The sequence below is a fragment of the Euleptes europaea genome, chromosome 10, assembly GCF_029931775.1.
Source record: "Euleptes europaea isolate rEulEur1 chromosome 10, rEulEur1.hap1, whole genome shotgun sequence".
NCBI lineage: Eukaryota > Metazoa > Chordata > Lepidosauria > Squamata > Sphaerodactylidae > Euleptes > Euleptes europaea.
This window is the reverse complement of record NC_079321.1, coordinates 20,294,630-20,311,018: the sequence shown is the minus strand read 5'-3', so window position 1 is coordinate 20,311,018 and position 16,389 is coordinate 20,294,630. Positions and strand designations below refer to the sequence as shown.

The window sequence follows — 16,389 nt, the reverse complement described above, 5'->3', positions numbered from 1 at the left end:
CCTTGCTTAGGTTGTTGGATAAGGGCTGGGAACTAATAACCAGCTTCAGTGTTTTCGATTAAAGAGCAAGAGGCCAGCAGCACCTTAAAGAGTAACAAAAATATTTTCTGGCAGGGTAGGAGCTTTCGTGAGCCACAGCTCACTTCTTCAGATACTGTATCTACAGAAGTGAGCTGTGGCTCACGAAAGCTCCTACCCTGCCAGAAAATATTTTTGTTAGTCTTTAAGGTGCTACTGGACTCTGGCTCTTTTCTACTACTAAATGAAGGCCTTTCCTTCTAGGCTGTCAGATAATAAACACTTGCATTTTCTCCTTGGAATGGGGTGGGGTCACCTACTCAAGCGCCTGGGGAAGAAAGACGGCCGATCAGTGCAGGGCAAAGGCAGCGGCTTCACTGGGAGAGACTGAGCAGGCCCATGTTTTGTTTTGTTGCTTCCCCCCCTACCCCCCTGACCCCCCGCAAGAAAAGTTGCCCTTCCACCCTTTTTGCTGATTCGGCTCCAACGACCTATCACCCGGCCTCTGACTTGACCCACGTTTTCCAATGTTGCAAATGATCCCCCTCTGACTTCGGACGTGGGCTGCCCCCCCCCCAAAAAAGGGCGGGGAGGGAACGACAGCAGCTGTAACTGCGCATGCTCTGGAGCGCTTGGTCCGGGAATGCGCCCCGAAGCAGCGAAAGCAGCTGTCTGCAGCGCTGCCTCCGTTCCCTCCTGTTGCAGCGCCCGCCCTGAGCTGAGCGGGACGTTTCGGTTTCAGCTGCTGGGGGAGGCGGCAGCAGCAACAACAGCGACATGCCGAATAAGAGGCAGCGGCCAGCGGGCCCTGCAAGCAAGAGGGACCGTGGCCAGTGGGTGATGGTTGCTGCAGGTAAAGCAGGGGGGGAAATCGCTCTCTCCGCTGCCCCGCACTTCGTTTCTTCACTCCCCCCCTCTGAATTCCTGAGTAGGGGGCTGTAGAGCTAACGGAGGGTTGCTTTCCTTTTGAAAAATCCCTGTTCCTTCTTTCCCCCGCCCCTACATTGTTATAGGCCAGGGTATCTTTTTTTGGTAACTTCATGGCTCATTACCAGTGCTGATTTCTCCACACCCCTCTCTCCCCTGGACATCACAGACTCTTCTGCATACCACACCTAATCGCATCACGCCTGCTATTCACATGTACGCACTGTTAACATTTACATACGAATGCTTCACAGTGGGTAGCCGTGTTAGTCTGTCTGCAGTGGTAGAAAAGGGCAAGAGTCCAGTAGCACCTTCAAGACTAACCAAAATATTTTCTGGTAGGGTATGAGCTTATCTGAAGAAGTGAGCTGTGGCTCACGAAAGCTCCTACCCTACTAGAAAATATTTTTGTTAGTCTTTAAGGTGCTACTGGACTCTGGCCCTTTTCTACTACTGATGCTTGTCTGAAGTCACTCTCCTCTACTTAAAGACAGATGGATTCCCATTCTAGCTGTATCTGAAGAAGTGAGCTGTGGCTCACGAAAGCTCGTACTCTGCCCGAAAATATTTTTCACAGTGGGTAGCCGTGTTAGTCTGTCTGCAGTAGTAGAAAAGGGCAAGAGTCCAGTAGCACCTTAAAGACTAACAAAAATATTTTCCGGTAGGGTATGAGCTTAGTCTTTAAGGTGCTACTGGACTCTTGCCCTTAGAAAATATTTTTGTTAGTCTTTAAGGTGCTACTGGACTCCTGCCCTTTTCTACTGCTACAGACAGACTAACACGGCTACCCACTGTGAATTAAAAAAAAAAAGTACACTGTAAAGTGCTTGTCAAAAATCCCTCCCGGTTACAGGCTTGCCTTCTTCCTGAGCCGTAAACAGTGGGGACGTAATAATGGGGTGGATAAAAATAAAATGCATCAATAAATAAGAGTTCAGAAAAGGTCAGGGAGTGATGGTTAATCTTAAACTATTACAAGTTAGCAATTGCAAGTTTCGTGGAGCTCTTAAAAATCCAGCCTAAATACGACTGCATTTCATTACTGCTTCCAATCTATTAAATGTGTGTCGCTTCTTGTGTGTGTTGTTGTTTAATCTTAAAGCTTCAGAAACAATGTCAGCTATCCTAGAAGGCAGATAGAGATGTAGTGAGACAATAAGAGGAGCCCTGCTGGATCAGACCGGTGGTCCATCTGTGGTCCAACATCCTGTCTCACTAGGGTTGCCAGCTCCAGGTTGGGAAATACATGGAGATTTTTGGGGGTGGAGTCTGAGGAGGGTAGAGATTGGGGAGGGGAGGGATTTCAATGCCATAGAGTCCAATGGCCAAAATGGCCATTTTCTCCTGGTGAACTGGTCTCTTGTCAGCTGGAGATCAGTTGTAATAGTGGGAGATCTCCAGCTACTACCTGGAGCTTGGCAACCCTATGTCTCACACAGTGGCCAACCGGTTACTCTGGTGGTCCAGCAACAAAGCATAGAGGCCAAGGCCTTTCCCTGATGTGGCCTCCTGGCACTGGGATTCAGAGGTTTTCTGCCTCTGAACGTGGAGGTTTCCTTTAGTAACTTCTGATGCCCAGAGTAGAGCCGATCACTTTGAGGTCAGGAAGCATCTTCTGGGCATGGAGTAGGGGTCACTGGGGCTGTGGGGGGGAAGGTAGCTGTGAATTTCCTGCAGTGTGCAGGGGGTTGGACTAGATGACCCTGGTGGTCCCTTCCAGCTCTATGACTCTGTGATTCTATGATAGACCTATCCTCCATAATAGAGAATAGGGGCCAGGGTGGTTAAAGAGTCTGCAAGGCATGTACGCAAAATGTATGCTCTTAATGTGTAACGCTACCCTCAAAGATAAATGACAAATATTAAGGTACGAAAAGCCTTGCTGCTGCTGTTCTCCTGAGCAGGCTAACTTGTGGGAAATGGCTTGTGTCAGGTCTACATTTCTGAGGTAATGAGCTGAGTTCATAACTGCTGTTGCATTTGGAAGGCCTGTGTAGTTTTGTAAAGCAGCTGCACAAAGCGGGCTGCGATCAGTATTTGGATGGGAGATCACCAAGGAATACCAGGAATACTCAGAGGCAGCCAATGGCAAACCACCTCTGAATATCTCTTGCCTTGAAAACCCTACTGGGTAGCCATAAATCGGCTGCGACTTGACAGCAAAAAAACACAGTAACTGTTTGTCTGAAACGGTATTCTGAAATTTTAAGAACTGAAAAGGGAAAGCAGTAATGTAATGTCAGCAGTGGCCCAGGCTGTGTTGCTGTAAAGACATTACCAATTGTTTCAGAAACTCAGAGTTTTTTTAGAAACTGAAAGCACTTGGTGAATCCAATGAAAATGAAACAAAGTCACTTATTGAGCAATCCAGAGGGGAGATAGCTGCAGCACACCCGGGAACAGCGCAGCCGAGCCTGCCTCCTAAGTGGCTTGTTGTGCCTCGGCCAGTAACCCTACAGGGACATTCTCCAACCCCTGTGGGACTGCTGTATACAGCTCAATGGGCTGCGCTTGCGTTTTCGCTGGAAATATGGGTGTTCAAGTGCTGAAAGGGCTCAGGGAGCTGACTAACGCCAGCCCCACCCTGGGAACACCCCCTCTGGCACTGACACAAGCCCCTGTGCCAGAGGTGTACCAGTGTGCACACCTGTGCCAGTGCCCTTGCGTGGTGAAGCTTGTAGCATTACAAGGTTGGGAGGGGAGAACTGGGACTCAGCTTATGGGCTCAGGGGTAATTCTTGCTCTACGCAGGCATCTGCACAAGCCAGATCCAGATTTACAGGGCAATCCTGAGAATACTCCCCTGGGGGTAAACCCCACTGAATTGACCTGAGTAAGGTTCTGAGCAGAACTGCTTAATATGGCACTGTTTGATATTTTGAGGTGTTTAATGATATGTCTTCCACTTCACAATTCTTTTCAGTCTCTGCTACTGACCCACCAAGGAAGTCCGGCAGTGGGCCCTTATTTACCAGACTACGGAACCCGTGTACAGGCAAGTTCGGAATTGTATAAGTTTACTTCATTTATACCCTGCTCCCTCCCCAGTGGAGACCAAGAGCACCTTACGTTGTTCTCCTCCATTTCATCTTCACAACAACACTGTGAGGTAGGTTAGGCTGAGAGTATGTGGGTGTCTCAAGGACACCCAATAAGCAAAGTGGGGATTTGAACCTGGGTTTCCCAGGCCCTAGTCCAACACTTTAACCACTACACCACACTGTCTCTCATCATATCATTTGTTAACTCTCTCCTGTGTTTAAATACTGACAATTTATATTGTCTCCTCTATAAGCTGAAATTTTAAAAAGTGGACTCTTTTTAAAAAATTGTCTGGGGATTTTTCTGCATTTCTTATGTAAAAGTGTATTTTAATCCAATTTTCCCTATATGCTGTGAATTAAATTTGATGTGGCACTACAACTTGCACATGACTGGAAACTGGAGTCAACTTGCAAACAAGACTTCAGAGAGGAAAACAATTTAAATGGAAACAAAATACTAATCAGAATTAGTTACAGAGACAAAGGCAAACATTTGCGAGATTCACATGCCTTGTTTATTGAAATTAGTTTAAAAAGGATTACATGGCTGGTAAGTGTATATACCGTGGACTGCCAAAAAAACAAATCAGTGGGTTATAGATCAAATCAGGCCTGAACTGACCCTAGAAGCTAAAATGACTAAACTGAGGCTATCGTATTTTGGGCATGTCATGAGACTACAAGAGTCACTGGAAAAGACAGTCATGCTAGGAAAAGTTGAGGGCAGCAAGAAAAGAGGAAGACCCAACAAGAGATGGACTGACTCAATAGAGGAGGCCACAGCCCTCAGTTTGCAAGATCTGAGCAAGGCTGTCAAAGATAGGACATTTTAGAGGACTTTCATCCATATGGTTGCCATGAGTCGGAAGCGACTTGACGGCACTTAACACACACACAAGTGTATATTGCGATATAGTTTTATTTGCCTAAATGTTGTGGGGTTGTTACAGCTTACATGGAACAGAGGAACTCAACTTTTTTGGCCTGGGTGCTGTGAAAAATTGTAATGTCTACCTGTTGGTATGCCAGAAACCAAAGGCTGGGGAGAAAAAAGGATTGGAATTTGCCAGACACGCTGGGATTCTGCTAGTTTAAATTTTGTAAAATAAATAAAATAGTCCCAGTTGTACTGCCAGTATCTTGGGCTCACCTCGGTTCCTTGAGCAGAGAACAGAGTTCAGCAATATGCCCAGGGGTCCCCAAAGAGGGGCATGAGAGCCCCATGGCACCCACCAACACCTTTCCTAGTGCCCACCAAGTATATTTAGAAAGCGGGCGGGCCAGGTAGGGCTTTTGCTCGGCAACGCTTCTGATTGGCCATTGGTGATTCGATTGGCTGTGCAGATTTTTTAAAATGTTACTTGGCAGTGGCTACCATCACACAAGGCTTTTCACTGTGTGACCGAAGGTAAGCTACGACAGCCATTTTGTGGCTCTGCCTCCTGGGTAGGATCTCCAGCCGATGGAGATCAGTTCACCTGGAGAAAATGGCCGCTTTGGCAATTGGACTCTATAGCATTGAAGTCCCTCCTCTCCCCAAACCCCGCCCTCCTCAGGCTCCGCCCCCAAAACATCCCACTGGTTGCCAATAGGCACCTGGCAGCCTGGGGCACTCATTTTGTGGCTGTGCCCACTATACTGGGTCAGAATTCCAAAGGCGCCCACAGGCTCAAACAGGTTGGGGATGCCTGCTCTAGTCTGCCACTGTTTTGTGCCTGTGGTGGTAAATGTCTGCCCCAGTACAGAACACCCACAGGCATTCTTCTGAAAGTGTAATTGATTCTTTTGGTTGGAGGAGGCCAACGAAAGCCCATTTGTTTTTATTTGTTTTTAAAAATAGGACAAGGAGCCTTGTACTTGTTCAACAGTGACGCTCGTCAGCTCTTTGAAGTAAAAGCTTTCCATGAAGAGTACCGTTCATGGTTCATCGGTCAGGCGGTTCAGCAGGGTGAGTGGAACAGAAAGGCCTGCCACCCCTTTCTCCTGTGAATGATGCTCACACACTGCTTCTTTATAAATTTTCAGATAAGGGATCCCTGAGTCAAAGTACTCTAGTATGGAACAGGGATAGAGGAAGACGCCTTTTGCCTCGGTGCTGGTGAAAAAGGAAGGGGAGGACCACTCAAGAAAGGCTAAAAGCCATGTGGGATGCTGGGGTAGGAAGGAGGAGAATTGGGCGAGACTGAGTGGAAAATTTGGCTGGATCCCCACCCATTTTTTGTTTTTCTAAAACCCAAGTATGTGTTTTTGGGCAGAATGAAGTATTTTAGGGCAAAGTTGTGTGTGTGTGTGCACCAGGCAGTTATAGAATCCACGCTTAGTGCCCTGACTTTTATCGCAAACACTGCTTGCCCTTCAAGTACATTTTTACAACTGTCAAGGTTTCTCCCTCGGTTTAGTTCTTACTGTCTCAGTGGTGTACATTTTGGCAGAGGAGGGGGAGAGTGGCTTGGGGGAAACTGATTCACTGAGCTCACTTGCATTCCCACTGTTTTCTTTGTAGCTTGAATTATGAGGAAATGGGGAGAATGAAAAAATCCCCAGTTGTTTCGTGCAAGGGGCATGGGCAACAAATGCTGCTTGGTGAATAACAATTTTGCTGGATACCACTTTGGTAATGAGTCTTTCTGTATAGGTGTTTCACAGCACACACTTCCAAAAGCTGTTTTCTTGTGGAGCTTTCAGTAGATTGTTTTTTTAAATGTCACTATTGAATTGTTTTGTAATGTCAAGGTTACCTGTCATCTTCCTTTACTGATACAAGATCCATCCATGTATCTAGGGTAAAATATGAGGAAACACGGGGCAAACAGTAACACTGCCATTAACTTTGTACTCTAGCTGAAGTTTTTTTAAAATAAATATTTCATTCTGAACTGTTTTTTTTATCACTTGAAAATATGTGGGAGGAACTATTTAATTAGTCTCTGGAATTTTAACAGATCTTTCTGACTTACAAGAAGCATTTTCATTTAGTTCAAATTCTTTGCAGCAGCAGAGACACAGATTTTCCATTTTCACTAGAGCCATTTTCATCAGTAATGTACCAAGGAAAAAGTATGCGTTGCAATTCTACCGGTAATTGTGACAACGGTTCTGTCTTCAGATGGACGCCTGTTCTTCACGACACCAGTGGATCCCTTGTTTCTTGTGCTGTTCTATCTTGCCAAGGCAGAGAAAGAGGTAGGTACCTGGAGAGCTTTAAAGAGGGCCTTAATGTCTTCCCCCTCCTGCAGTCAAACTTTTTGAGTCGGTGGGCACCTTCGGAATCCTGGCACAGCATGGTGGGCCCATCCACAAAATGGCTGCCACAAACAGCTGCTGCAGGAGGGCAGGAGCCAGCCACAAAATAGCTACTCCAGCTTACCTTCAGCTACACAGTGAAGATCCTTCTGCTGTGGTGGCAGCTGCCGCCAAAGCAACATTTTTAAACATCTGCGTAGCCCATTAAATCTCTCATGGCTCATCAGAAACCTTGCTGGGCAAAAGCCCCAACTTGCCCTGTCCGCTTTCTAAAAATACTTGTTGGATGCCAGGAAAGGTGTTGTTGAGTACCATGGTACCTGTGGGTACCACGTTGGGGATCCCTGAACTATGGGCTTAATTTTTAGAGTAAGGGGACTTTCTAAAGTCCCATTCTAATTGTTGTACTGTGAGATAAGTGAAAGATTCCTATTATTCTGGCAGTTCTCCAATAATTGGCCTGCTTCTCACATAATGGCAAACCAGCATGGTGTAGCAGTTAGAGTGTCAGACTAGGATCTGGGAGACCCAGATTCCAATCCCCATTATGCCATGGAAACTCACAGGATGACCTTGGGCCAGTCACACATTCTCAGCCTAACCTATGTTGTAAGGATAACATGGAGAAGGAGGAAATGTTGTAAACCATTGGGGAGAAAAGTGGGGTATAAATGAAGTCAATAAATAAACTAAACCATAATTTGTCACTGCAGGATTGAACTTGGGGAATCCTTGGCCTTGTGATCTCCTTCTCCCCTGCCCTTCTTTTCTTACGCACTTGCAGAATAAATAGGACTTTAAAAGGCTGTCCTTTTATAAAGCAATATTTAAAATTATTTTAATTGCCGAATCCTGTTATAACATCATTTGGTATGAGTAAGTTATCTATCCTTCTCACACCTTGGAATTAAATTATCTGAGTCTCAGAAATGATTCTGTTAATGTGCTTCTAAATCACTATGATCTTGTCTTCGTTTGGGTTTTTTATCTTTTGTTTTATTTTTGCAGCAAGGAAAGTTTCAGCCACTGGATCAAATTTTGGTAGATGCAGAATTTTCGTCTTGCACAATGTTGTTACAGTGTACAGATATCTTGAAGTCTATTCGTCACATTGTGGAAGAAAAAGGTACAAGATTTGCAAAGGGAATTTATCAAGTCCATGTTTAATCCAACTAAGCAGGCATGGTAATTAGTCTTGTTTTGGGTCTGGGTAGGAATAGGTTTTCTAATTTCGGAGTGTGAATAAGTTTGTTAATTTCGGAGAATATTTTTTTGACATTGCTTCCATAAGTGATAGAAGGACCATTCGATTTTACATTCTTTCTAGCAATTTGAGGAGGATGTCTTTTAAATATGGGGCTTTTAAAAATTGTGCAAAATGGCAACCGTGTAAGATATTTTCTGCACTTAGGAATACTAAAAATATAGAATCATAAGAGTTGGAAGGGGCCATACAGGCCATCTAGTCCAACCCCCTGCTTAATGCAGGATCAGCCTAGCAGAAGCTGATTCCACTGTTGAATAACTCGTACTGTAAAAACGTTTTTTCCTAATATCCAACTGGTACTTATCTGCCCGCAATTTAAACCCATTATTGCGAGTCCTATCCTCATGCCAACATTTACAGCTCCCTGCCCTCCTCTAAGTGACAGCTCTTCAAATGCTTAAAGAGAGCAATCATGAAATTCTGGATGTTTGAGCCATGCACAGCAGACTTCATCCACTCGCCTTGGTACCCTTACATATATGCTGAAATAAATCCCCTGCTCTTATTTTTTTTCCCCTTTAATGTCATGGAAGTGCAAACCAAATACCTCTTCTTTTCCATTTAATCACAGAAACTGGTGGTAGGAAATTTTATAAATATAGCGAAGAGAAAACATTGAAGTGGCTAACAAAGAAGGTACCTTTCTTTTGTGTTTGATCTTAATCATTAAGGCTTTTAGTTGTTAAGGCTTTTATTTGTTTATTTTCAACATTTGTTGTAAATTTCTGCCCAGTCAGGGCCACCAAAGCGGCTTTTCTTTTCTGAATTGTAGGCTGCTGAATGTCATCTGTATTAGGTTGCACTGAAGGGCAAGGATGTAGAGTAAAATTGAAAAAGATGACATTGTTAAGGAAATCACAGTTTTCTAAGGAACCTCGCTCTCGCGCATCAGCTTGTTGATTGAGTACGTGAGGCTCCAGCAGCTTCATCAAGGATCACAGTGTTTGAGGGTCTACTTTGGGGCTTCATGTTCCCAAAGCAAGCATTTGTACTTTTGTCTAATCCCACAAGTTCAACAGTGCACCAAATTCAGCATTTAGCTTAAATCCTGCAAATGATGGCTCTTCAGATAGGGTCGGTTATTTTGTATCACTTATTGTAATTGTCGTATTAGGGCTCCAGAACATTGTGACAAGGAACAGAATTCTAAAAAAAAGCGAGGACTGAAGCAATGGGCAGGTGCACAAAGAGTGGCCGTTAGATGGGATTGATTAGAAATCTTGAGGGGAAAACAGATCGCTTGATAGATGGCCAGCCATTGGATGGCTTGCTAAACCCACCATTTTGGTTTCTTAAGGGTTTAGTAGACCTTGGCTTGGATCCTAAGTCTTCTTTGCACTTGCTCCCCTCTTCCTCTGTTGCGAAGGCAGACCTCCTCTGAACCATGATCCTCTAGCACTAGTCTCATTGATCTTGCATGAATGGAAGTGCATAGGCCTGGGTTACTATCTCTGCAACAAAGAAAAGGGAGCTTTTCAAACAGGGCCTAAGATCCGAGCCCTTAATTCCATACTTAAAACCGTTTCCCACTTACCTTATTAAAATGGGGAGGTGTTGAAATGTCATGCCAGATTCCCTCCTCCCCACATACCTTTATTTTAGCAATGTATGCTGTATCTTCATTAGTGCGACAGATGTGCTAACTCTTCTGTGGCTCAGTCACTGTACGGATGCAATCTTGTAAAACCTTTGTTGCAGTGAGAAAAGCTTGGCTACTGTGATTTAATAGTTACTTGCAGAATTCAGTTATAATAGCAATAATGCCATGAGCACAGCATTCCAGGAACTTTCTTGCAAGTCACCTTCAAAAGAATGAAGATTTTTTAGGAACATTTGGGGTTTCTTTGTTATTGTGCAGATTTCATTCATGTCAAAGGGGTGACTGTGGGAGACAGAGGGACCAGGTAGATGCCGGTCATTAACTCCTGGATTCATCATTAACTCCTGGATTTGTTTCTTTGGTTTGATTTACAGTAAAATTGATGGTGCATTTCTGTGTGTATTTTATTGTGGTGATGTTTTTGGCCTTTTGTCAGGTCAACCAGACTGTGAAAGTACTAAAAGACCATGATGTGTGTGTGGGAGGAAAGGTGCAATCTGCTACTTTTATCAGTAGTAAGAAGCTCGCGGGTGCCACAGAAGGTAAGGGGGGTTATGTGTCGATAGAAGGATTCAGCCTTCCGTTATTTATCAGGGCTGTATTTGTTGTCTGTGGTAAGCTTACCTGAGAGGAGGAAGCATGCTGAAGTACATTTTGGCTATACTTCTATTATAGACTTCTCCCATTTTACTCTCCCATTTTTACTCTTGCTGGCAGTATTTGAAACAAGAACACAATCCACATAATCATGACACAACACAGCATGCAAACTTTCGTATTCACCAGAATTCTTCATCAGGCTGGTGTGTGTGGAGGGGAGCAGATATCTCAAGCCATGATCTGTTGATACCAGCGTCCTGGTGCTGAATGCTGAGTAGGCATGCAGATTTAACTAAGATTGCGTCTTAGTTTTCAGGGAACAAGAAGCGACAAAATGGTTTCTCTGCATTAAAAAAACCAAAACCAAGGCCAGCAATGGTTCGCATATCTTTGAAGGCAAGAGTCGCCGATCCCATGTAGACTGAGAGAAGAGGAATCAGTTGGCGGTCATAGTACTAACGTTGCTGCAGAAAAATTTAAGGCAGTGCACAAGGTGTAAAGTCAGTTGAAGCCTACAAGAGTATAATGCAGAGAATGCTGTCACGAACACATCCTGAAATCATGGCGGGAGGCATCTGCTTCCCCCACCCTTTTGATTACTGATTTTGTGACATCGGCCTATTGAAGAGTCCTTGTGAACCTGAAAGCTTGCAACACTCTGTTGTGACGTTTTGATTGGTCCTAATAAAAGGCATCATGTGGACTGTTCCTGTGTTCAGCTTCTGCTTTTGGATCAACGTGGCTGCTGAAGACTTCTGTCTCTCTGGCAAGATCAGACAGATCGAGCTATTCAGAATAACTGAGTGGTGAAGCTTCTGATTAAAAGAAAGAAATACACAGCATACTTTGGATAATTATTTGGTGGGATGAGAGATATGATTAAAATAGGATCTTGTTTCATTTTTCAGAGGACTATATTCGCTACGCCCATGGTTTAATATCGGAATATATTACCGAAGAGCTGAGTACTACACTAGCTAAATATTTACAGTGAGTAAATAATACTATACAGCTTTGTGATGGGCAGGGGAGCTTTCCTGACACAGTTGTTGTGACTGCCCCTAAATTATTATACATAGTATTTGTTGTTGTTTTTACGTTTTGAGAAGCAGGATCCATGTGTTTCATTACACAGTAGAGTTGCCAGGTCCCTCTTCGCCACCTGCGGGAGGTTTTTGGGGTGGAGTCCAAGGAGGGCGGGGTTTGGGGAGGGGTAGGGACTTCAGTGCCATAATGCCCAATTGCCAAAGCGGTCATTTTCTCCAGGGGAACTGAACTCTATCGGCTGGAGATCAGTTGTAATAGCAGGAGATCTCCAGCTAGTACCTGGAGGTTGGCAACCCTATCACACAGTGAAGGCCCAGTCTAACAGAATGACCCTAATCCTTTCCCCACCAACCATTTCTATGACTCAAATAGCAAGGCGCTTTCTGCTCATGACAGAGGCTCCTCTGCTAGGTGCCTTGTGCAGAATTGCTCCATGGAACCCACCCCGTAGATGTAGAAATATAATGGCAGGTATTGGCAAGATCGATCTAGAGTTTGTGCACATTTTTCCCTCTTTTTTGCCTTGTAGAATTCCAGAAGTTGCCATTCCTCCTAAGGAGCCAGCCCCAAAGGTAAGCAGCTGTCAAGGATTGGTTAGATACCGTTGACTAGTTTTACACAATCCTGAGACAGGAGAGGGGTCAACACATACAAGGTGACAGAGCTGTTTAGAAGTCACTGGAGAGAAGGAAAGACAGAAATGTCCAGAAATAATTTTTTTTCCTTCTGACGATAGTGAATAAAGGGATGGTTTTAAACATTAGGTTGAAAAGCACAAAATGCCGCAGCTTTGCAAAACAGTGACACAGACAGCCTAGACGATTTGTTGCTTTTGATGGGTGACCCAAAGCTTGTGCAATGAATCCCGGCCCAAAACTGTATGTTATTAAAGTTTCATGATTTCAGAGCTCTGTTTTATCCCCAAATTTTGCTCATATTGAAAGGAATGTTTTTAGTCTTTAAGGTGCTGCTGGTGTTTTGTTTGGTTTCCATTTCCGTGGGTCACTGCCTTATCATCCAGTTGCAGTGTCAGGCTGTCCTCTGCCCCAGGCCCCCATGCTGGTGAGCGGGTGGGGTTGTCCCATATACCCCATAACAAGCTGATAAGAAGCCCTTTATGTTTTTTCTCTCTCTACCTTGTTACTTAGACTAAACCTCCAGTTCATTCTTTTCCAGTACTTACATTTACTATCATATGATTGGGTTTGGTAGGCAGTCATGGCTTCCACCTGAATTTGTTGCATATTTAATGGCTGATTGAATTGTTCTTTCCACTCCAGGCAACCTTTGGTACACGTCTTACAAGTGCGAGCGTTATTTTTCAAATACATGTTTGTAAGAGTAATAAGTTCTTACCTTCCCATGGTTTTTGGGATAAGGCACACTTCAAATCGAATGACTCAATGAATTACACAGTTAACTCTTAACACACAACATCTGGAAGTGTGAGCAAAAAATATATTGTGCGTACTACAATGATTTATCTGGTGCACACAGGATTCATAAGAAAATATACTTGGGTGCTTGTAAAAGTGTGCAGTTTAAGTAACGGCTTGTGCCTCTTTTGGGGAGTTGGCTGTCCAATAAATGTAGCCATGGTGGTTTGTTTCATGCTGACTTCCATTATGGTTTGGAGGATCTAAAATGGGAACCAGGCTCATATACTACCTCCTCCTTTTTTGCATACGGCTTTCCTTTAACCACAAACTATGCTGAGCGCTTCCAACCAGAACGTAGTTTCCAAATCCACTCTGGAGGGTAAAACATGTGGTTTGCCCTAAAAAGAAAACCTTGTGTAAGAGCAGGGGGGGGGGCCTCATGGGCTCATTTTTAATTCTCCAGACCATGGTTTGGAGTTCTACCTGAACAGAGGTATATGCAATATACTGTTCCCAGGTCCAATCAACCAGACACGCACTACAGGTTCCCAACTGAAGTTTAAATGCTCAGGTGTGTGGGAGCCAGTAAAGGACTGGGGTATGCATAAGAACATAAGAAAGGCCATGCTGGATCAGACCAAGGTCCATCAAGTCCAGCAATCTGTTCACACAGTGGCCAACCAGGTGCCTCCAGGAAGCCCACCAGCAAGACAAGTGCAGCAGCATTAGCCTGCCTGTGTTCCAAAACACCTAATATAATAGGCATTCTCCTCTGTTCCTGGAGAGAATAGGGTGAGGAGACTTACAACTTACCCCTGTACCACTTTCCTGACCTGAAATGATGCCTGAGGAGCCACTGTTTGCCCCACTGGGAAACGTGCGTGTAGCCCAAGGGCTGGCAATCTTTTTGGCCCAAGTGCTGAGGGGGGAAAATGCAACATGCACCTGTGAAGATGTTAATGTGCTAGCAAACAAAATGTGGGTAGGGAGACAAGGGTTTTACTTGACCCTGTCAGTTTGGAGAAAGCCGAGCCCCAGTGGCACTGCCAGCATCTCCAGGATTCATCTTGGGCTCACCTGGTAGCTTTGCAGTTCTGGGAGTCAGTGACACCTATAAGCCACGCCTGTTGTTTTGTCCTGTACCGTCAGCCCCGTCAGAGCTACGCTTGTCTCAGTTGCTTGAGTGGACATCTGGCCATGGGTGTCAAGCAAAACAGTATGGTGTAGTGCCGTGGACACGAGTTCTGGGGGTTGCCTACCCCTGGTGTAGATCATCAGTACAACTGAGTTTCCCCAACAGGGCAACTATAAGCTCCCCTGGGCTGTTTCGGGTTAGAAAAATGGCATGGCTAAGCCCCCTATCTCTGTATGTCATGGTCCTGGTCTGAATTCTTCCCCCTGTGCCTGAGAATCTAAGCTTCAGCCAGGGACAGCCTGAGCAAACACTGCCTTGACAAGACCCAGGAACACTATATCATGTCGCTAAGTCCAGAGCCGGCATGTTCATCCCTTCTGTCTTCATGACTGCACAAGTCAGAGGTCCTTTTTTATTCTAAAGAACCACAGGCAAAATACTACAGTTGTGGTTTACAGAGCAAATCGTCACTCTAACATTGCAGAAAAGGAAAATGTCAGATGCGCCCGTGGAAGCTGAGGAAGATTATACCAAGTTTAATACAATTGACCTCAAAGGCAAAAAGGTAGGCGGTATATATGTTTTTCTCCCTTACATTTCAGCAACCTGTTTTGTGTTCTTATAGGATATTCCTTTAATCAGGAAAAAAAAACAAGCATAAGTGTTTTGAGCAAGTACATGAGAGAAATAACATTGTGCTTTTTAGAATAGTGTCTGTTACCTTGATTTCTCCCATTTGTATGAAAGTGTCCATGACTAGTTTTTAAGGGTATGTTTGTTAATTGTTAGTGAAACAATATATAGGGACAAATAAAAGGGCAAGGTAGTCTCTTCCCGTTAAAGAACTAGAGATGCATTTAAAAAAAACATACAGATGAAAATGGAAAAGTGAAAGAAATTAATGAAAAATGCAGTCTAGAATTATTCACTGTTTTAAAAGGGATATATTATACTCTGATTTTTCAAGTTACATGCAAGTGTGAAAGCAATTCATTCATTTTGCTGGTTTCTTTCACACAACCATAATCTATATTTATATGTGAGACTGGTCATGTGAGCATCAATTTTAAGGCCCTTCTGGTCATTCCATTGCTGTTTATCTGGAAGCATGTCTTACTACATTAGGATTTACTCTCAAGTGTTATTGAAGAAACAGTATTATGGATGCAGGTGGTTGCAGTGTATTACCTGTACCAACGCTTGCACAAAATAGGGAAAGAATTTCTGATCCCCTTTATTAAAACCATCTATGTAATCTGATTCCCAAGGAAGCCTGTAGAGCTGCCAGCAAACGATGAACCCTTTTTACCATGGATTTCCCATGCATACAGCTATAGGCCAATGAGGTTGTAGATTCCCATATTCTCTATAAGTGCTCAAATTAAATGGTAAGGTCCTGTTCTCCTTCAGGTGCTTGAATGGGGAAAATGAAGAATCAGATAACAGTAGAAAAAAACGATGATGCAGTGGGAATTTAAAAAAAAAATATGTATCACTCAAAGATTTCCATATTTCGCACACTGCTTTGTCAGGGGCCCTGTGCTGCGAGCCAGTTGCCTTATCAATCCCCTGATGAAGCAGCATGTTAAACCCTTCAGGATCTTTGAATGATACATTAAAAAAAAAAAACCCACTGCATCATCATTTCTTCTCTGCTTTGACTCTGCATTGGTGCGGTCCTCTGTTTTGCGTGTCAGGAAAATACCATAAGTCGGAATGACTTAATTAGGATAGCTAATAGAAATACAGTAGACAATATAGCCTAATTTTTCCTTTGTTTTACAGGCAAGCAAGATGTCAGCTGCTCAGAAAGCTCTAGCAAAAGTTGACAAGAGTGGAATGAAAACAATGTCTTCTTTTTTTAGTTCAAAAACCAAAGCTACAAAATGAGTTGTGGTTGGGTGTGTGTGTGTGCAGCCATTGTTTTTTTGTTAAACCTCTATAAAGCTATTTTTCTACTTTCCTCTGCACTTTCCTAATGTTTTTTAAAACTAAATTAGGCCTCCGAAGTAGAAATGTTCTTTTTTAATAGGAGACTTACTACTGTGAAAATTATAGTGCAGTCTTATGAAATCAGTGGACTTAGGCTAGAGCAAGACTGCATAGGCCTGCACTGTTCATAGTGTCCT

At 43.9% G+C, this 16,389-nt stretch overlaps 1 protein-coding gene across 1 annotated transcript; it reads left to right on the top strand.

The window, feature by feature from the left end:
- Positions 1–661: 661 nt before the first annotated feature.
- On the top strand, positions 662–16,150 carry RNASEH2B (ribonuclease H2 subunit B). Its single transcript, XM_056856889.1, has 11 exons — positions 662–851; positions 3,869–3,940; positions 5,830–5,937; positions 7,096–7,172; positions 8,241–8,358; positions 9,071–9,135; positions 10,536–10,641; positions 11,608–11,689; positions 12,276–12,318; positions 14,745–14,825; positions 16,046–16,150. Exons 1-11 carry the CDS (start codon positions 662–664, stop codon positions 16,148–16,150), a joined length of 1,047 nt encoding a protein of 348 aa, XP_056712867.1.
- The last annotated feature ends 239 nt before the right edge of the window (positions 16,151–16,389 follow it).